The sequence below is a fragment of the Psittacula echo genome, assembly GCF_963264785.1.
Source record: "Psittacula echo genome assembly, chromosome: 5".
Taxonomy (NCBI): domain Eukaryota; kingdom Metazoa; phylum Chordata; class Aves; order Psittaciformes; family Psittacidae; genus Psittacula; species Psittacula echo.
In genome coordinates this window covers 5,294,332-5,316,740 of record NC_137739.1, presented here as the reverse complement: position 1 = coordinate 5,316,740, position 22,409 = coordinate 5,294,332, and the positions used below count along the sequence as shown (strand labels likewise).

General features: G+C 43.4%; 1 protein-coding gene across 3 annotated transcripts in view; it reads right to left on the bottom strand.

Moving 5' to 3' along the window:
- MAD1L1 (mitotic arrest deficient 1 like 1) overlaps positions 1–22,409 on the bottom strand; it is a 296,765-nt gene that overhangs the window by 82,646 nt on the left and 191,710 nt on the right. For all 3 annotated transcript variants that reach the window (XM_080617371.1, XM_080617370.1, XM_080617372.1), the window contains 2 exons: positions 9,419–9,507; positions 910–1,000 (listed from right to left, as the gene is read on the bottom strand). In XM_080617371.1, coding sequence (XP_080473497.1) covers positions 910–1,000; positions 9,419–9,507 — 180 coding nt within the window. The remainder of the gene's footprint in view (positions 1–909; positions 1,001–9,418; positions 9,508–22,409) is intronic.

Here is a 22,409-nt window from a genome sequence, read left to right as displayed (position 1 = left end):
TTGTTCAGCCTATCAGAGAGAACAGAAGGGAGAGATAACACTGTTCGTAGCAGGATGGGCTTTGATTAAACAAAAATGCTCAGGTTCTTGTTTGCTCTAGTACCTTTCAAACAAGAAACACTATAAAAGCTTGAAACAACTCCCATGTCCCTGCTCTGCACTGGGGAGCTGTTCCCTGAATGTGAGCAAGCTGAACAGACAGTCCACTCAACTTGCCCCCTTCAAGGAGAGTGAGGCTTCACAGATCTATGCAGAGTGAAAAGCTGAAGACCTTCAGCCATATAAGACAGCACTACCTCTGGAACAGGTAAAACACCCACAGTGGCACAGCAAAAGAAACACACCCTTTTGTCCTTCTGACTCCACACCTTCTGCTCTCCGTGTCTGTGGTCTGGAGATGTGCCACATTATCCTCTCAATGGCACTGATGCTTCCTGGCTTGGAAAACTGCTAAATAATGAGGCCACAGACTGATGGTCTCTGTCTTTATCACTGACAGCAGCATTGGAGTCTTCAGTATGAATGGAGCTTGAACTTCCATATCAGCTCCGTGCCTTTAAGCCCAGTCTACGCTCCTGCTTTGGCACAAATGAATTTGCACACAGACAACTTACAGTAGTGGAGTTACTTAAAATGGAAGTTTTTAAGGCTCTAAGAAGAGAAAGAAGAGGTTCTAGGCAAGGGCATTACAAAAGGTAACTGCTCTTATGTGACTGACATCAAAATACTCAAAAACCAGGGTCAGAGATAGAGGTGTGTTGGTGCAGTTTGCATAGGCCTCTGGTGTCTTGCCCATACTGAGGGAAATGCAGTCGTGTGCTGTGAGCATTCTGGTACATCTGTTAGAACAGCTACAGTGAATGGACTATGTCAGGCTCTCCAGCTGCTCTGGACCTCCACATTTCCTACCTGCACAGTTAGCTTCTCCAGTTTCATTTCCAGAGATCTGTTCTGCTCTTCCAGCTTGCTGCGTTCAGCTTCCAGCTCCTCAATTTTCTGCCTGGAGAAGAAGCGAAAGTTAATGACACTGTGTCCCCGCACAATCCCACCATAAATCATCAAGCAAAGCATGAAATCACAAGCAATATCAGATTATTATCTAGTACCACACAGCTACACAACCAAGGCAGTTAAAACATATGACTAAAAGATACAAGTCTGTATGATGAAAATATAATTTGTAAAAGTATATTAAAAATATACAACTTGAATATAAAGCAAATCCAACTTGGATACTTCCTGAATCACAGACTGAGTCTAGACCATCATGTTTAATAACTACCAACAGCTAAAATCTCCATGAGTGAAATCTCTTTTTGATCTGATTTATACTTCTGGCCTTCACAATGCTCCTTGGCAGTGAGTTCTACAAGTAAATTATGTGCTGTATGAAAATTTAGTTCATTTGGGTTTATACTTCACATGTGATTATTTCACTGAGTGCCTCCTAGTTCCGCTATGAAAGGTACCGTGCTCTCCTCTCCATTCCATTTTACAGGCCTCCTCTGTTATTTCCTGAAGAATCTCAATTTAGTCTTTCTTCACATCAAGGATTTTCTGTATTTCTCCTCATCTTTATTGCCCTTCCTTGTTCTTCTTCAGGTTTTACCCAGACTTCTTGCTATGAGAAAAGCGAGAGCTCCAAACAGCACTCAGATGCATTCAGAAGTATAATGAAGCTTTCTGTTTTGTCCTTGTCTCCTTTTCTAATAATGCCTAGGTATTCTATTTGTCTTTTTAACTACAGAGCACTTACCTGGTATTTTTAGAAAACTGTTCACAATAAAGTAAGATCTCCTTCTTGAGTAATAACAGCTCATTTGGAGCCCAGTACTGAGGGAGGAAAAGTAAAGATATTTTCTCCTGTGTGCATGGGTTTTGCAATTATTGACGTACAACTTCATTTCCCATCTCAAGTCAAATCATAAAGTTCTTCTGAAGCCCTGAGCAGTCTGATAAGCTGAATAATTTCATATTATCTCAAATTCTGTCAGCTCACTACTCACAAATTCCAATTTGTGTTGGACAAGTTCCCAATAAAAACCATTCTAGCAACAGTAGGAACCTCTCTGTATTGTGACAACAACATTTATTCTTTGATTTTCTATCTTTTAAGTTCATACCCCATAAGCAAATTAATGGAAGAAAAATGCATGAACCTTCACAGAATAAAAAGACATCATATTATCTCTGGCTCAGGAAATCCTGGAGACAAGGCACTAGAAGCTAGGAGAGCCATCTGGCAAAGCAGTTTTGCTTTATTCACATGGTCATCCCCCACCAGCCATCCCTGCAGGGAGCACACTGGACAACCAGCCCTCAGTGATTGTTATACTCCTATTAATCCAACAAAGAACCTTCATTCATATTCCATAGAGTAAAGTTTCTTTCTGACCTTTGGCTCAATGCTTTTTGAAAGGTCAAATATATTCTATCAACCATATCAGCCTTAGCCAAAGGATTGTTGATGCCTTCAGAGAACTCTATCAAACTTGTTTGGTGGGAGACACTATTATAGAACATTCAGTGTAACATTTCTGTTTGCATTTAAGTACAGGGGACTTAACGCTGCTCCGAGAACCTCACCTTTCACATGTTAACTGTGCAACTAACGTAGATTAACACTGATCTTTGCACTGAATTTTCTTAAATTCCTTTTCCAGAATGTCATTTAAAAATTTATCATCTTGTTTGATAATACTGACTTGTAAATGATCTAAATGAAGCTGAAAATCCCAGCACCCACCTGCCAGTGTCCCAACATTCTGCAACAGAAATTTCAGGTATAAAAAAGAGGTCATCTCTCCTCTTCAATGGGCAAAAGTTCTAAACTTTTCCATAGAAGGTGGTTGACCCACAACACATTCAGCACGGAAATGTCCCCTTTAGAAACAGGCAGCTTGAATTGCTTAAATGATTCGTAAGCCCGACCCCTACTGGTAATTTTCATACATTAGAAAGTATCAGCTTTTTTTACTCTTGGAAGCTTCTAAAATGCCAAGGAGCAGCTTTTATCATTGTCCAAGACATTAAAAAAGACCATCAATTATTTCCAGAAGAGACACACAAAGCTAGTGGGGATGGAGGATGCTGGAGAAGCCAGAGACTGAAAAGGTCGAAGAAATGGAAATTCAGAATGGAATGAATGCTTTTAACAGTGTGTTTCTAAATGCATTGCAGAACAATACACAAGAAGAGCAACATTTTTCTCTGAGAAACAATAGTGCAGCAGCTACCGAAAGGTCAGAGCCAGACACAGGACTCTCATCAGGACTTGCTTCATACTCGACATGCTGAATTTTAATGTAGCATAAATTCCTTCCCTCCAAACCTCCCAAGTAAGCTGTGATGCTGCCGCTATCTGCCTGCAGAACTCCTCTCTATGTGCAGGTTTAAGCTCAAACCAATTAAGATGCCTTTTGAAAGTCATTCATAACAGTTTCCAGAAGACACTTCACAAAGATCTGAGTGACCTGTAACAAGGGTGGGATTAAGTCACTATACTGTCATGCTGGTTTGCCTGCTATTTTAAGATGTAATAATTGGTATCCTCCTTTCCAGAGGTTGTGTGTTAGGGAAAGGCAGCCCACCGAGGCACAGTGAGCTCCTCTCCACGCTGCCTTCGTTCTGCTCACCTTCAGAGATACAACTTGCTGCTTGCTTCATGCTGAGGACCAGGGCCAGTGCTGTAGCCTCTTAGTACCAGAGAGGTTCTTGGGACTGACTAGTGCCTTCACTACTTCTCCCTCTTCTATTTTTAAAACTGTTAAGTGTCCTGGATCTCCAGTGGGAAAGCATTAAGAGCCATTAGCAAACAGTTTGTGCTATTCCAGCTTTGCTTTCCAGCCCTGGGGAACCCTTCCCAACGGCAAAGAGAGGGAAGCAAGGGAAATCCTATCTATATATAAACACAGCAAAGCATTTGCAGCTGGTGGTTAAGATACAGTAGTCAAATATTGAAAAATATTTACTTGCTTGGCACTTGGATCTCTTCATTTACATAAATTCAGGTACAAAGCCAACTGTGCCCTGCTTTGGATGCAACAGCATCCACAAAGGCAGCTGCAGTCTGCATGCACCTCATGCTCTCTCTGTCCAGGGACATCCACATAAGGTGTGTGATGCTATTTTATCACCAGTTTGCATGCCTCAACTTGTGACACATGGGAGTTGCTTTCAGGTAGGGAGAACAATCCCAGATAAATGCATGTGAGAACCACAAAGAGCTACACGAACTACAGAAACCATAAACTACAGAAACATCTGGTTACAGATATAAGGAAGAAATTCTTTACTATGAGGGTGCTGAAGCCCTGGCACAGATTGCCCAGAGAAGCTGTGACTGCCTCATCCCTGGCAGTGTTCAAGGCCGGGTCGGACAGGGCTAGGAGCAACCTGGTCTAGTGGAAGGTGCCCCTGCTCGTGGCAGGGGGTTGGAACTGGATGAGCTTTGAGGTCCCTTCCAACCCAACACAGTCAATGATTCTGTGATCTACTAGCTTAACATTTGGTCCAGAATGGATGCTGGTGCCCATTTTAAAAGCAGCCTTGCAGCATAAGGCAAGAAGAAACTTTCTGAAATACTGACACCGTTCTTAAGGTTTGTGATACAGGGAAATATAATTTGGATTAATTCCTGGAAAATCTACCAACTTCTCCATACAGGGGTTGGAAAACATGAAAATATTTAAACTCCAGCAAAGATTTCTTTGCGTTTCTGGAAGACTCTTCCTACATCAGATACAGACAGCTTAATCCAGAGTTGAAGGCTCCACAGGCACAACACAAAATCAAGCCACCTCTATGGCCTTGCATAAGACCTAATCTAGTGCAAGAACACAGATTCACTGCTGTTTGCCCAAACTTGTGGATCTTCCTGCTTTAAAAATTGAGCTTTATATTGCCTCCACTGGATGTGTCGCTGTCCCACATCAGAAGGAACAAAAGAAAACAACCCTACAGCCTCAGGTCTCCTGAAACAACACTTGTGAGAATCAGGAGACATCACACTGTGTGTGTTTAGTCTATCTAAAAAGCATTTAGATGGTGAGCAAAGGCTGCCAGACAGAAAAGCTGCTCCTACTTTAGAAAGGAAGAAGGGTTTCAACAGCATCTAGGCAGTATCCCAAAATCTCTCTCAGTCCAGAGGTATTCAGTGCAGTTAACCAATGACAATTCCCTGCCATCACTTCCTTTTATGATCTTTCATTGGTTTTTAATGTTCTCAGATGTGTGTTCTGTGGTCTCCTGTAGAGCAGTGTGGATATCACCCATGAGGACATGTCTAACAGAGGCCCCATCTGCAAAGAGGACACGGCCATGTGGAAAAAGCTATTGGTGAACAGGAAACTAGTGAATGGAGCAGAAAATATGTGTGTGTGGGGAAGACGCTATTAAGGGATCCAGATGGCATTGAGATGGTGTTAGGAGCAGAGCAGACAGAATTCCAGCAAGTGTGACTAATGGGCATTGGCAAGGACATGAATTTCTTTTGAATTACTGTAACTCTCCCCAGTCACTAAATCCACAGAAAACATTTAGGATTTACTGGGGCTGCAGTTTGACAGCAGAAAGAAGAAGTTCAGATTTGTTCAAGCTGAAAAGGTCCTTCAGCTCTTGCCACTTAAGTCTTGAATGAAGTTCTTTTTAAATATATTACTTTTATTTATAGGTTCTGAAATAGGAGTTTCTGCACAGTTATCACCTTCCCTCTAAAAGGTGCTAATGCCTAAATGCTCTCTGCTTTGCTATACCCCACAGTGCATGAACTCAACAGTTCAACCACTTTTTCTCTTTGTAAGATCTGCAGAATATAAACAAATCTGATTTCAGAGGGAGCAGCAAGAAGTGTGAGAAATGACAGCATTAGCACCAGCTTTTATTGTCTCTTCAGAAACGACGATGCTGGGGAGTTTCACATTTAAAGCTATAAAAGGGCTGACGAAAGAGCACTTTGTTCTCAAGAGAAGGAGGAAAAACTGATAAAGTCTTTCAAGTCTCTCGCTGAAAATTTACTTTCCATACTAAAGAAAAATGAGACAAAAGATGTGTTTTTAAAAGCTCTCATTCACTCACAGGAGGTGAATACAGATTCAAAGGATTAATATGGATTTTTTTCCACCTTTATGTCTCTCCTGCTTTTGTTTTCAGAAGTAAGCTTCTAACCCAAGGGGTGTATGTGGAAATGCCTGGAGGCTCCCAGACCATTCCTGCTCTACTGAATCCCCTCGCTGGCTTCTGCTGGTTTTCCTCTCTTTTTCATATTCCTTCATGACAACAGCTAACTGGAGAGGCTGGGCTCAGTCCAGAACAGCGGAAGCATCATACTGTAGGTTAATGGGATTTCGAAGACCACAATAAGCTACAGAAATAGAAATAACTCCCTCATAAGCTGTGGCATTTCTTTTCCCACTTTCCAATTCGAAAGTTGCATTCTTCCCTGCCTTCTGACAGAATTAATTGCTGGCAGTGGTCTGTAGAAGGAAGAAGTAATAGTAGAGCTTGTGTTGCTCATTCCACCTTAGCAGCTACGTAAAATTGAGTAAACCAGTCCCACTGAGGCCCACAAAGACACAGCAGGACAAGCAAAACAGACCTAATCCCTTCCCATACTAATCTATTCTCCTACAAACCTCTTCTGTTCTTTCATCACAGCTTTCCAATTCGCCTCTGCTATACAGACAGGACACATCCAGCTGAGCCCCGAGGAGTCTTCTGGTGTGGACCACAGCACATTATTCCTGAAGCCCAAAAGCCTTGGGGAAGATAGTGATTTATTTTGTGCTCCTTTGAGAAAGAGCCTCTTCTGTGAAGAAAGAACTTGGCCCGTTTTTTTTGCCCAGTACACAGAAAATGCCAGAAAACACACAGTAAGACCCCACCATAACCTCTGACTGCTTATGCCCAGAAGCATAAGAAAAAAGTCTTTACGCAGTTGATTCTGCAAAGCTGAATTGAATTCTTGAGAGTCTAAAATGACACCTGAAGCAGTAACAGTAGCAAACAGTAAAGCAAAAGGAGCAGGGACTGGTTTACCAGTTCTCCAGCAGAAAGAACACTTTGCATCAAGTCATTTACTGTTAGAGCTCAGCAATGAAAAGGGTGATTAAAACCAAAGAAATCCATGCTTTTGGAACAGCTTTGTAGCTAAATGACTAGTATCAGAGCCAGGACAAATAGTTACATCAGCCATAACAGAAAGTGGTTCAGTAAAAAGTGAAAGAAAAAACAGCCTGGAATTAGATCCTGGGACTGTGGCCCCTGTGCATCCACATTCAGCACCATCCTCAAGAGCACGGTAGTGAAATGAGGGAGAGAAGAAAAGACAAAATATCACTATGAAACAACTGCAGCAGCTTAGCCTCTTTGCTGAAAGAGCTTTCAGCGCATAGCTCATCACTGGAATGTAGCTTTGCACCATCAATGGCTTTTTGTGTGAAAGGTTTGACACGATTTCATGAAAGGAGGAGATTAGTAATCAAAGAAATTCTTTGAAAACGAAGAGAGAAAAACATTATCTAAGGGAGTTTAGGGCTACCTTTGAGCAGAACCAAACACCACAATCCCGTAACAAGGAGATACTTGGGAGTTCTGCTTCCCCCTGCCCAGGAAACACATTTTCATTCAGGGCAAAGCCAGACATCTCTATCCCCACTGTCAAGAGACTTCCACAATGCACAGTGGTCCTGGACTATGTGGCAATCCAGCTGTTTCCCCCTCCACATGCTGTCCCTGGAGCTGCTCAGTTAATAGATGGCAAGTGCTGTTCAGTGGAGATAAACACCAAATAATGAGTCTTGGAGATGAAAATAAAAGAGACTAAACACCTCCTACATGAAGGGGTGCTGCAGCTCAGACCAACCCGGGGAGGGAGGGAGAGACTGACGAGGTACAGGAGAAATACTCTGAAAACCTTTAGCTCCCAGAAGACAGCAAACAGGATGCTGGCTTTACTGATATGGAGACACAGCATTAATCAGAAGTGACGGGTTTAATGTTGCTGAGGAGGTGCTGAATGCTTCTGCAGCAGTATAAACATCAGGTTTCAGAGGGTCCAGTGTGCCTTAGCAAAGAAAAGACCTGAATGAGCTCAGGTCAAACAAATATGCCCAAAAGTAGACGCAGACAGGTTTATCTCCCTGAAAAAGGGAAGCAATAGCATACTATCCTTTACCAGAAATCAAAGAGATGACAGAATAAAAAAGGGAGATGTATGCCTTGGGTCTCCAGAACTATTCAACCACCTTGAAGAAAACTACAGGAGTCCTGAAGATGAGGTGTACAACCCTAAAAGGTATTGGAATAGCTTAGCTGAACATGTGTTATTATCAAACACCTCCCCTCTGCTATGGAACTGGGCTTTCTAAGCCATAAAACAAGCTCCAGAGGCAAAGCACAGGAGCAAAGTCATAACGAAGAGGCCAGTAATTTCTGCCTTCTGTAAGATTCTGCTTGCTGCAAACTCTTGCTTTCAGGCCTATGAGGCAGTAAAGCTTTATAGTGATGGAACTGAAAATACAACAGAATTAAGAAGTGAAACTCCAGCCAAAGTCTTACACCAGCTGAGAATAAAAACCTCAGCCTGTCAAGATCTGATTTGCTCAACTTAAATAAAAGGAACTTTATTAAACATTCAGAATCAGATGAACTTTTCTGTGCTCAGTATTTATTGTGTCACCTGCTTTGGAATGGAAGCTGCAAATGCTTTAATAAATACATGGGAAGGTTGTCTAGTTTCACTGTAGCTTTTGTAAACGCTCATGTATCCTCTGCTGAAATGCTGTTTTGTAACTTCTCTTTCACTGAATCACAACAGGTATCCCTCTGCCAGCTACAGCAATGCACAAGGGGAAACATCCCTCTTTTATCTCCAGTGCTACATGCACATCAGTATTACAAAAGCTGGATTCTAAGTCTCTTCACAGATATGCCAACGGATCCTGTATTTACAGTCGAGATTCAGTCAAAATAAGAAACAAACAGGAATGCTGTTTCCACACGAAAAGAAAGTCAACAGTGGGCATAGTGATGCAGGAGCCAGCCTTATGAATTAACTGAGAGCAAGAGACCCCAAACACTGAAAGAAAAGAGCCTGCAGCCTCCCAGAAGATAGAAAACACACTTATAAAGTATCTAAATGCAGGAGAGATCATGGGCTGAGGCTTTCTGTTAATGCTTCATGGATTTCTCATGTCCATAAAAGCTGTCAGGAGAGTGAAAAGCGTGCTTGGGAAAAACACATCCTACTTGAGAGATGCAAGGACAATATGTTCTGATTGTGACAGGTAATACCTGGTGCTCTACCATGACATGGCAATAACCAAAGCAAGCAGTGAAACTGTTCCTGGGGGCACTTCCTTTTTCATTAGCTCCACTGAAAACCACAGAATCTTCTGAGTCTTCCCTTTGCTTTGCCTACCTTAGTGTGTCAATCTCCTCCTTGGTAATGATGGTACTTTGCTCTGCTGTGCACTCTTGAGACTTCAGGACTTTCATCTCCACCTCCAGCTGCAGAAGAGAAAAGGCATTAGTTCCTCCAGGAGTAATAAGGGGCACACACAAACAGCAAGTGGAGGAGGAGAACATCTTCTGCACAGATCAGGCCCTTCCCAGGATACAGACGTGAAGCACAGTCCTCCATGTATTGAATGTCAAGACCTCACTTAACCTTGCTTCCTTGCCCTTCTGCCTTTCCCAACATCTTCTCCAATGTTGAATGTTGTCCAATGCACAGAAACTGACTGTTTCTAAGCAAAGCTCCTGCTTCTCTTCCAGATATTTCCCTCACCTGTCCCCCATGGATAATGGGATGCAGAGAATTATCTGTATGGTATTAGGAGCTTGCTGCTACCTGAGATTCAGTATTGATAGTTCAACCTCATTTAGTTTCAGTTCCTCCCCAGAAAAATGAACCACAGGATTATGCTGTCTTGTCCAAGACAAGTGTGAGACATGTACACCGAATCCAAAAGGCTGGGGAATATTTCCAGCACTTTCCAATATACACTTCTAGCTCCAGTTGCTCAGGCAGCTCTTGCGGAACAAACAAACAATTAAGAATACTTTCTGCCTCTGGTCTTGTTTGGGAAGGAACTCATAAGAAAGTACTTCAAAATTGCGCAGAGATGAAAACTTCTTACCCAGACTCTACCACTTCCAGGCTCCCTGACTTACAGGAATCTGTATCCTTGATCCAGCTATCAAGACAACGCATGGATTGATAAACTATGTATGTTATTTGTTTCTAAACCCCTCAGAAAATGATTTATTATAAAGTGTAAGCAGAGGTGAACCACCCAGAAGATACTCAAACTTCTGTTCCAGCACCTTCTCCCAGCTTAGACCTCTCTCACACTCATCCTCGAGATTCTGGATTTCCTTTTGTCATCTGTCTTCTAGCACCTGGCAACTAATTCCCCTAATAAATCCATTGACAGAAACAATATTTTTCACTCAGGAGGAAAGCAATAAGCAATTACAGATGCAAAACTTGTGACCACAGAGAGCTCAGTGCTCAGCATCAGGGAAATAATCCATTAATACACCATTCCCTTCCACAGCACGGATTAGAGCTGGAGAGCAAAATCACATTGCAATGGCAAATTTCTTGCAGAGACAGAAAGCTGGCAAAAACTGCCCGGTTTTACATGGAAAAGGAGCATATTGACACGTGCAGTCATACTGCTCAGCCAGAACTGAGATTTTGACATATTGCCTCTTTGCCCTTCCATGCTTACTAGAACAGACAGGCAGAGCATGGCAGCACTGTTAGCAGGAAAGGGCAGGAAAGGAATGGTTGGATTAATCTCCCTCCCCTTTCTGATACTTCAGGGACAGAGCAGAAGAGAGAGGACAGAAAAGAGGCTTTAGCGAAATTTCCCCCTGGTACCCCAAAGCCCTGCATTCTCCTCCTTTCTGTCAAAAGGCATCTAGGAAGCAAAAATAAGCAAAGTCCCCACCTGTACCATCAGGCTGTACAAATGTTAATGTGTATTAGCTGCCTGATAAGATTATCACAGCCAGAAATGCTTCCCTCAATTTTCTGATTACTGAGCTTATCTCTCCCAGCTCAGCCCATCACAGATGGCTGGGGATAAAGCAAGCAGGCTAGATAATTCCAGGAATGTAAACAAAAGGTACCAGGAGCAGGCTTCAATTCCAACCTACTTCTAGCAGGAAAACACTCATTCTATCTCCCATTTCCCGTGCCTGCTGAAGTCTGGATGTGTTTGCTATTAAGAGTTTTGCGCTGCTTTTCTGGACTGCATGTGGACAGCATTTGAAGATGGAAGGGCTGGTAAGTGTGTTATCTATCACTTGCTAAGCGGGCTCAGCCTTGAGTCCAACTGCCACCTGCTCACCGGCACAAGGACATAAATCACAGCCGCCTTCGCAGGGGAAAATCGGGGACAGAGGGGATGGACGAGTAATCTGGTGGTGTGATCTGGGGTCTCTGGTGACGGCTGCATAGAGAGGAAAAAATGGAGTGTGTAAAGGGAAAAGGAGATAGGAGAGGGAATGAATGCCTGCTCCAGTGAATGCTGCCGTGACAAACATCAGCACAGGTCTTGCCTGATATCCAGTGGTGACAAATCGGTGCCAGGTATGCTCAGTGCTGTTGTGATGAGATTCTGCTGGGTTTCTACGAATGAGGTGCTGAAGGAGAATGAGGAGGGAAGAGCACAGGGATTGGAAGGGTATTTTATGTCACTTCTGTGTCTCCCCAGTTTTCAAGCAGCAAAACTAACTGGACTGAAATCTGATGTGCCTGAGGTGAGAAGGGATAGGAGAGCACAGCGAGACCTTTACAGATGACACTGGCTCAAGCAGTTACATGCTGACATGGACCTGCTTCCAAGAACAAGGATGAAAACTACTGGATTAAAACTATTGGAGAGTCTAAAGTTCAGAACAAGGCACCACTTTGGGCCAGAGCAAATTATTGTCATTAAACCCTTATTGCTTATGGAAAATAAAATAGCAAGTAAAACTGCTAAGGTATTAAATATTTCATTAATATGCTGTTTCCTTTAACCGTTAGGAGTTTCAGTGAGTGAAACATCCCTCATTGACAATCTCAGAGAAGGTACTAAAAATCTTATTTATGCCTCTTCCAGGGCAAAAAGAAAGTTAGTTAAGATACGATGGTATCTCCAGCTGCTCCTCCACTCAGTTCTGTGCATGTGGTCAAGGCAGAAAGCAGAGAAAAGAAAAAGCAGCAGCAGAACTGAATGAAGAAAATAAGCAACAGGAAGGCAGGAAGAGGAGAAAAACAAACCCATGTTCTTTCTACATCACTTTCAGCACTATGTGGAAGCATAAGGGGTGAGGGGGTTACCTAAAACATTCTCTTTGACACAGCCTCTCGGGCAGCCCTGGGGACTAAGTAATAAACATGAAACGACCCACTGAAGTCGCAAAGTTTGCCCCTTCCCATCCACTTCTCCTCAGGAAGGGATAAGGAGAGGGAAAACCAACCTCCTCTTGCTGTTTTCTCTGCCTAATTCCCATCACATCCCTTTTCCTCAACTAATTTCCAGTCCTAGTCTCTCTGGTTCACCAGATGCCACTTTCACCAGGCTCTTTCTGCTTTTTAGACTAACTCAATACTGCTGTCTAAATTCTTCCAATTTCTATCAAGAATTTGATATAACTGGTTGAGTTAAGCTTTCATCACTTTGAATACATTAAACCAGAATCCAGAGTGGTGAAAAGGGCTGCTCAAATGACAGCTCACTGCTGTATTCCCCCATTCAGTACCAAACAACCAAGGTCAAGCTGGGCTCCTTTTGCTCTCTTTTATGTTTTTAACTTTTTAAACTAGTACTGAGGGCAGAAAGGGAACATGGTCCCAAAATAATTGCATCTCTTCTCCTGAAAACTGCACAAGTTTTCAGACTTAAGGAGCAGGAGCTTCAGGCTTAATAGCACACAGGATCAGACCCCTAGCAATATCCCCACTGTACAGAACATTTTAGCAACTTGAAAAGAAACCAAACCACTATTTTTAATACTGTTTTTAAGTTATCCAAGGCTTTTCTGACAACAGAAAAGGGAGAATAAAGAGTAATGTCAGAGCCCATGACTTGGGAATAAAACACATAAGCAGGTACTGAACATGTTGACTATGTGATGTATTCAGAATATAGTGGAGCCTCTTGCTCTCGACCTAAAATGATCCTGTTTATCTCAATCCTTTTCTACTCTCTTTCAGCTCATAAACATGAATTTCAGTCCAGCGTCATTGCTCTCCATAGAAGTGATCAAGACACATCCAGTATATACAACAATTTTAGAATGTCCATTTCCACAAATATGCAAGTGCCTCAAAAGATGAAACGCAAATGCTTTTTCCAAAAGAAGTACTGTCGTCGTCATTTACCAACCAAGAAAGCGAGGAAGGAAGAACATGGATGGATTTTCATCTAGGGTTTTATTAAATGAAATACCCTTCTTCTTTCAGCCTTATTTTTAAACCTGCCTGGACAGGATTGCGAGATGGTGGTTCTTCTCCAAGTGTTAATGACATAGCAAACACCCACAGCAGTGGAAGAAATATGTTCCTTGCTGGTTCTCTCTTCTGGAGGAATTATTTAAAGATATATGAGATGACAGGAGAAACATAAAATTATGGATTCATCTCCTGACAGCTTGAAGAAACAGAACTTTACTTTAGAGAGCTGATTTTCTTGGTCTATTTCTAGCATTTGTCATTTATGACCCATATATGTCCCCTCCAAAACAAGCCTCTGCAATGCCACAGACTCGATGTTCCTCACGCTTGATTCCAGCAGGCTTCAGCACTGAGGAAGACAAACCATTCCAAAGCATCCTACTGCCCACAGCCCACCTTCAGAATGAGACTTACCACAGGTCTTGAACTTCTACCTCAAATCAGTCTCACTTGAAAACAACTTCTATGAACTTCTGAACATTATCACACCCTGTCCAAAATCATGATCACATCCTTGTTCAGGTGCCTCATTTTGGGTAGGAAAGGACTCAAAATCTCAAGCATTTCATAGGATTTGCATGTTGAAAAGAAAGGGGCTGGTTTATTCGCCCACATCATGTACACACATTTCACAGAACACATGCTGGAGACATAGAGTTATTATTTGAATAACGAGTGCATTTTAGTGAGGGGCTGATGCAGCAATCTTACCCTGATGAAGTGTGTCTGCACGTCATTCAGCATTCTTGGAACTGTGAAAAGCAGGAAATGCTGAATCCATTATAAATGTCTAAAGGTTTATTTAACAATGGGCTGATGCAACATCCTTTGAAAGGCCTTCCTCGGCAAAAGAGCTGATTTTAAAAGGCAGAGATAAATAGGAACTGAATTGCATGAAGCCCGCGTGGAAAGGTGAATTGAGAGGTTGTGTTTGACTACAAGTCTCAACACAATTCCAGAAGCTATTTAAATACATAAATATTTAAATGGTGAAAACCAAGCAGACTTGGAAAGGAAGAGTATGCACTAAAATAGACGAGAACAGAGAAACAGGACCCTGAACACGACCCATATGCTGAGGTTTGAAAAAAGGCAAACTACAGCTCCCCAGGAGCTTGGATACACCAGTTATTCCAGTGATGCTACTCATGCTTCTCTCCAAAGGATGAGGCGGTGACCAAGGATGTTATTGGCCTTTCTTCCCACAGAGCAGCATGGCAAGCCTGGTGACCTGCTGTTATCTATAAGCTTATAAATCTGGTGTCAGGACAGAAATCAGATATACATGAACACCAGTGAGTTTCATCTGGGTGTCCAGCAATACAAGGGTGTAAGACACCATGTTGAGCACTGCCACAGATCATTCTGCTCAGCACAAGTAGTATCTCCTCCTCAGGATGCTCAGCCCTGTGAGATTCTGAAGGGCTGTTCCCCTAAAACATCTGCAGAGAAGCACTCAGGGAGAGATCTAAACCTCATCAGATTTCGTAGTGAACTTCACTCTTCTTCAAAGAAATAGGACAATACTTGCAAAATAAAATACTACTTACATTCAGAAACAGGCTAAGCAGACCAGGATTAGTTGGTACATTTCCTTGCAAAAATGAATCCTTGATGCCATTGTGAAGCAAAAGCAATAAAGCCAAAGAAAATCAGATATTCAATAAAAAAGAGGTTTAGAACTATCTATTTCCCACTTGGTTACCTTTAAAGACAAAGCCCAGCTGGATCAGAGCTGCCAATCTAACAAACTTGGTGTGCTTTTATCACTGAGAAGACAAGGCTAGAAGCAACCATCCAGCAAACAGCTTCCTAAAAATGTACTCATGCATATATATATATTCTTGTAGATACAGATAAACTGGGAAACGGACATATGCTGACTTCTGTTTCTCTCAATACAGTCTGGCCTGTGGCTTTCCTTCTCCTGTTGCAGTAAAAAGAGAGCAATTTTTCAAGTTTATACTGAATGTCATTCTATTTCATTTCCAAATACAATCTCGCAGAGAGAAGGTTCTCTTTGCACTGCTTCCAATCTCTAAAGTTAATATACAAATTCATATTCCTTTGTCCCCCTCGCTCTCCTAAATGAAGAGGCGTAATTACCAGGAACGCTCGCTACAAACGCATCGAGTGCCAAGGGAGAAGGAGCTGTCACCTCTGGACACCTGCAGCAGCCACCCTTCTCTCCCTCCTGTTCTCAGAGGATCCTGCTTAGGAAGCAGTTTCTATCTTTCCTATTAGCAGAGGTAGCTCACACATAGGAGCAGGCATCAGCCCCTCCCTTTCCAAGCAGGACAATCATAAGGAATAGAATTGCAAAATTCACTTCAGCCTGTCAAGGAGGCATCGGTACTCGAAAGGATGATTCCTCCCAAATTCCCCTTTTGCCTCTCCCTGGCTCTGCTGCCCTCTTGGGTGGTGGCTGTCATTAAGGTTTCCTTAATAACAGCAGAGAAACTCAGATCTAAAAATTCAGTGCCAATCTCATCCCTCTCCCCATCTCCAGCACCCTCTCAAAAGGAAGATTGATTATTATAATCAGACTTCTCTCTGACACAGCATTTGCATTTTCAAAGCACAGCATAGCCATTAACCAATTCATCTCCCCCAGGGAGCCCTGACGAGCTTTCACCTCTCTCCCCTCTGCTTCCCAATCTGCAGGCAGCCCACAGCTTTCTGTCAAACACCTCCCCTCTACATTGTGCTGCACAAGTGAAACTCCAGACAAGCTCAGTGAGCCAAACCCAGCCCTGCTGCAAAGGAGCACAGCTCTGATGTTAGCAGCTGAAGAACTGAACACACAGACACCCTATTTAAACTGGTTATCTAAGGTTTCCTTATGTAAACCACAATGGCATAAGGTATTGCAGGAAACAGGCTCTGTCCTGCAAAGGAGGGCCAATGAGAAGGGGGTCCCAAAATTATCATGCTTCCATGTCATAGAATCACAGAATGGTTTGGGTTGGAAGGGACCTTAAAGCTCATTCAGTTCCAAGCCCCTGCCACAGGCAGGGACACCTTCCACTAGACCAGGTTGCTCCAAGCCCCATTCAACCTGGTCTTGAACACTGCCAGGGATGGGGCAGCCACAGCTTCTCTGGGCACCCTGTACCAGCACCTCAGCACCCTCACAGGGAAGAACTTCCTAATGTCTCATCTAAATCTCCTCTCTGTCAGTTTAAAGAAATTCCCCCTTGTCCTATCACTACACGCCCTCGTAAAAAGCCCCTCTCCAGGTTTCTTGTAGGCCCCCTTTAGATACTGGAAGACTGTTATAAGGTCTTCCCTGAGCTTTCTCTTTTTCAGGCTCAATAAGCCCAGCTCTCTCAAGCCTGAGCTACACGCCCAGATGCCAGCACGTGAAGAAGGATGCATCTATGTCACACCCTCCAAACCCCAGGCTCTTCCTGCACAGCCCTTCCAACAAGCTCTCCCCTAAACTCCTACAACACACCTCTGCCCCAGGACTCTGCCTCCTGCCCCTGCTCAAGTCTCTTCTCACACCCCAAAGCTGCCAGATGCCGACAGTCCCCACTCATCCACCTCCCTTTGGTCATCTCCACATCCCAGTCCAGCAGAACTGCGGACCCCCACACCCACAGGTGCTCCATACAACAGCAGGTTATTGTTGATGAGCAATAATATCTAACTGGAGGTGACTAACCTGTACTCAGATGACCCATTTCAAATAACTCCTGTCTGGAATACTTCAGAGAAAAAGAGGAAGATCAGGAAAATATTTCTTTTCTCTACTGTTACCTCGCAGCAATGCCCTAAGGACCAAAACCTGGTATCAAAACTGGAGGTGCTAAGGGTGTGCAAACCCCTGCAGACTTGCCCAGCCTAAATGCTCCTGTAATCCTTCAGGGAAACACTTGGGGACCTTTTTCACAAGTGGTATATACAACATCATACACTAGCTCTGGAAGGATCCTGTCCTTCTGTTTGAAGTTCAGATGCTCTGCTGATGCTACAGCAGGTCTGAAGGCAACTGCCCTGGTCACCAGCACAGACCCCATGTCAACAGCAAGTAACATGCAATGCCAGTCAGTCATCACATGGGTACCAAAGTAGGATAGTTCTGACAGTTTTGTCTTCCTGAGCTTTGTTCCCCAATTTATGCTGCATTTATTTCTTTCCAGTATTCTGGGATGGGTGCAAGATGTGACAGTTTGGAAATAAGCACTACTGGACAATTCAGCAGGATGGAAGCTGGCTCAGAGCTCAAGATCAGCAAAACTGGAAAGTTCATGGGGAAGAAGAGCAGTAAGACCCACCAAGAGAGGAAAACTGGAGATGTTAACTTAAAATCCTGAGTTTATTCAAATATATTTACATATTTCAAGTCTTACTCCCAGGGGAAGAAGCAGACAAGGAATCTTTTCCTCTCAGCCTGTCCTGTCCATGCTCTCAGGTGCCACTACGGGACCTCACCATCACTGTGTGTCAGCAAAACTTGACACTTCCATGCACAAACCCCTTCTCTCCGCTCTAATAGCTCATTCTGAAGAAGGATCACCTAATTTCCATGTTCATTCAGCTCAGAGCCTCTGTGCTGTTATCAGCCTCGCTCCACCACCTTCACCAGCATGTAGATGACTGTTTCCTTTAATTACTGCCAAAAGCTCCTCCCACCAGGGAGAACAAAACAGCTGCTGTCCATGGAGAGAAAAACTCTGGAGTAATTAAGCCTTACACAGCAGACACCTCCTACCCATTACTCCTGGTTAGAACAGCAAAACACAGTAACAGTCTCCTTAAGGAACCTGTCATGGTGTTGGACTGAATGTGCTGCAACCCTGTCCAGTGTGGCCATGACACTGGTGCAATAGAAGTACCTGCTCTCAAGAACATCACACAGGTCACTTCATTCATGCAGCAGCAGGAATGTTTGCTAGAAGCATGTCTTCTGGCAGCTGTAATTCATAGGCACAGCAACAAATAAATCTGCAAAGATGCCATATTTCCTCTGTACAAAGTTTGAATACAGTTTGTTGCCTGAAAATATATCCTGAAGGAATTTCTAGAGTGTTCAGTCAGCAATTGGTAGCTTGAAATCCCACCTCTTGCACCTCCATCAGTTTTCTTGTTGAAAAATCATCACATAATAAACAGCCAGAGAAGAATCTATGCATTTACCAACCACCTAGGAAGATAAAAGGTGAAAGGAAAGAGGAATCTAACATCCATTTTTGTTCCTTTGTCTCCTAACATAAATATAGTGGAATCAATCTTTGCTTAATACAGTAAAGACAGCAAAGGAGACTTGAAAATTGAACTTAATCCTCTTGCTTCAACTCACATGGAACAACCCACAGTCTGTACTTCAACATGCTTTTAAGCGCAGCTCTCACTCCCACTGCATCTCCAGCCCAATTTTACATTTCACTACAGCTGGAGCACTGTTTTCTGGACACAGAGAGAGAGGGTGAGCAGAGGCCACCAGAGCTTATGCTCAGAGTGGTTTCTGAACCCCCAGAGATGGGAAATACAAGGAAGAGGAAAGAGATGCAGCCATGGGAAAACAGCAGCTCTCTCAACAGAGCCTCCAGCTGCCTTCAAGGAAGCACCTGATGCTTGAAGGAGTCTTGTTCCCAAACCTTTACCCAAAGAACAAACTAAGGAGCAGATCTAAGGTTTTCTATCTAAATGACCCATTCTGAGGCCCTCCTGCAACAACAAGCATTGGGCTTTTCATGCATAAGAAGTGGGAAATCTCTCTGCTTGTGCCAAAAAGCAAAGGTTACAGGGCCCTGCCAAGCCTGCTCTCCCCATTTTAGCCTCTGAGGATTATTCCCTGCAGTTCCCTTCAAGTTGCCAGCAAACAATCATAGCACAAAAAGCAATTACCTCTCAAATACTGTGTGTTCAGTTCTGGTGCCAAAGCAGGAATGTGGCATTCTAACCTTTGGTGAACATGTTCTTGCTGCCACCAATAATAAACTCCGAGGTGCAGCTCGGAGGGGAGGGAAGGTGTAATAGATGTGTGGTGGATGACATTAGCACAGGACACAGCCTCAACAGGACATGGCCTGGCAAGAGCTCGGTTTTATACAGCCAGTCTTTAGAGGTTAATGAAATATTCATAAATAAGTCAAAATTCGCCTGACAAGCCAGATCCTGTAGTACAACAGAGTTGTCAGCCTCAATTAAGCAATTCCAAAGAGGTAGGGCACGGCCATTCGTTATTCACTAAGAGGTCACAGGAAGAATTCTGCTCTATGATCCTCCTCTCTCTGTGGATAAATTAGGTTTTATAGCTCCTGCTGCAGGACTCTGCTGCGCTGACAGAGCAGCTCAGAGAGACCCCAACCTACCACCACCACCACTACTACCTGCACCCAGCACCGATCAGCCGAACACAAAACTCACTGGGAACAAGCTCTTCTAAGGGCACTGAGGCACAAAAAGATTGAAAGTAAAAGAAATAACGCAGGATTCTGATTAGGCTCTCAGTGCAAGGACTAAGTCTTAAAATCTCATGTGTTTTAAAGCCTTTATCTCCCTTTCTGTACACACAAAGCCAGCCCTGGGCAAGAAGCAAAGTATCCAGCAATCTTTGATCCACCTGCACATCCACTGAACATGCCCTCAATGTCCCCTAGATGTAGAGGTAGAGATCTTCACATGCTCCCTCATGCCCAGAAAAAGCTGTGCCTACAGAGTTGTGTTTCTCAGATCAGATCTCTCAGGATGCTCCCCTTCTGATGCAGCTACAACTCCTCAGGTCTGTGAAAGCAGGAGGAAACTGGTCTCCATCCTTGTCACAAGCAAATTGGAAACTAATGATTGCTTTGTCCCATCCTAACATGACAGTTCAACAGACCAAGTCTTCTTTTCCCTCTCTGGACACGACTGGAAGCACATGTTCCTTCTACAGCTTCTCCGTAGGCAAGGCAGAAAAAAAGAACAGAAGTTACGGAATCTTAGGGGCATCCTGGACCTCTCATCTGATTGTTCCCTATCTTTCAAAGTGCTGAACATAACAGAGAGCCCCTGTATCCTCCAGGAAAATTTAGTTCAATTAAAACAAACCCACAAGAGTTATAAGCCCATAAACTTCTCACAGACTCTGTAAACACAAATGAAGTCTAGAAAAGCACAATACTTGCATGCATATTAGTTATGCCTTTGTATCTCAAGGCTGTGCCTACTATAATAAGGCCTCTGAAAATATTCCCATCCCATTCGTTTTATTTAACCAAGTAACTCAGTGTAACTCAGATGTTACAGTGACAACAGCAGTACTGACAACAGGACCTCTCTTAGCGCAGCACAGCAGCATCCTTTGCACAGGAAAATGATTCACCTTTCTCCTCCTCTTCATAACTGAAGAGACAAAAGCCCTACCCCTTCTCCCTCCCCAGTCCTTGCTCCACTTATAATCCTGCAATGCAAAGGTGAGAGCATATTACCAACTTGCAGCCTGTTTCCAAGTTGAATAGCCAAGAAGGAAGCCACTGTGTTTGTCAGTACAGTTTGGGTTTTATGGCTGCACCTATAGCATGGAGGGCACTTCAAATGACAGGCTCAGAGTCAGGTCCTTGTCTGTGCATCGCATCTGAGCTGGAATAGCTGTTTGTGTTTGGGTCAGACTGTTTTCCCACAGGGATCCCAAAGGTAGGAGCAGCAGTCAGGCTCTCCACTTCAGGATGCTCCATTCCTTCCCTCTCAGAGTCCTAACCCCATGTCAGCTCTTATCACCCCCGATCAGAAAATGAAACCAGTCCTGTTGAAACCAAACGGTGCTGCTGAGTTCCATAAAACTTTCATGTTAATGGATCCACCAGCAGGTTCATTTGTGTAATGGGACTTTTAAACAGACCGTTTATTTCTTTTTAATTTGAAGGGAATGTACTGTTTGATCCCATGTGCCTGGCTCGATTTTTAAAACAGAGATAAACCACAGGAATTGACTCACTGAGTCTCCTCTTCCAGCCTAATTAAAATAGCACTGAGATATTAACGTGCAGCAGTGCCAGCGACTGATCACCTCTTTGCTCTACAGGCAGTTTGTCAACACTCATCGACCATGATCCCAAAGCTCCCACCACCCCCTCTGCTTTGCCCCCGGTCACACGCAATAGATGCTTTTCATGCTGACACAGTTCTGTGTGTTGAGTGGGAATTTTCCAAGAGGGAATGTGCAGCAGGTGCAACACAACCAACTGAGGCTGTTCATCATTCCCTACACTGAAAGAGGAGGAAAAGAAATAATCCCTCTGTTCCTCAGAGCTCACTATATTCCTGCAGCACGGGGAACAGCAAGGATTAATTTTAATGTACTTGTTTACAACAAGCAGTGTGCGAGAGCTCTGAGATTGGAAAAGGGAAAAGAGAGTAACTCTGAGAGCTCCCATCCCCCTGTTCCAGGGTTTAATCCACCTGGAGAACCAAAGCTCTACAGCAAAAACATAGGGAGGAAAGTTGAAATAGGGCATCAATGGCTCCTGCATTTCACCCCCTCCTTTCAACAATCCCATTTCTAAACTAACAGGATAAAGTGTGCATAGAGCAAACGAGCAACAAAAGGCTCTGCTGAAGTAAAACTAACCTGATAGAGAAAAAGCAGCCTCAGACATCGATCATGAAAACAGGTTTAAAACAAACAAAATTCACTGAAGATCTTGGGTCAAAAAATATAAACACACAGACAACTGCTGATAGCACAAAGCATGGACACTTCATCAGAGAGGAGCATAAAGAGATCAGAAAGAAGCAGCTAGGTGAAAAGTGAAGGAACAGCAGCAGAATTGAAATATAATAGTGCAAGTCCCACAGAAGACTCCTACAAACTGAGTCTTCATGAGTCAGAAACTAGAGAGGAGCACAAAGCCTTGGGCACATTAACTGATCACAGGATGAACACCAGTGCCAGAGGCAGTGGAAATGGGATAACGTGAGGCTGTAACAGAAGAGCTGAGCTCTATTTCTTCACCAGAAGGGTGGTCAG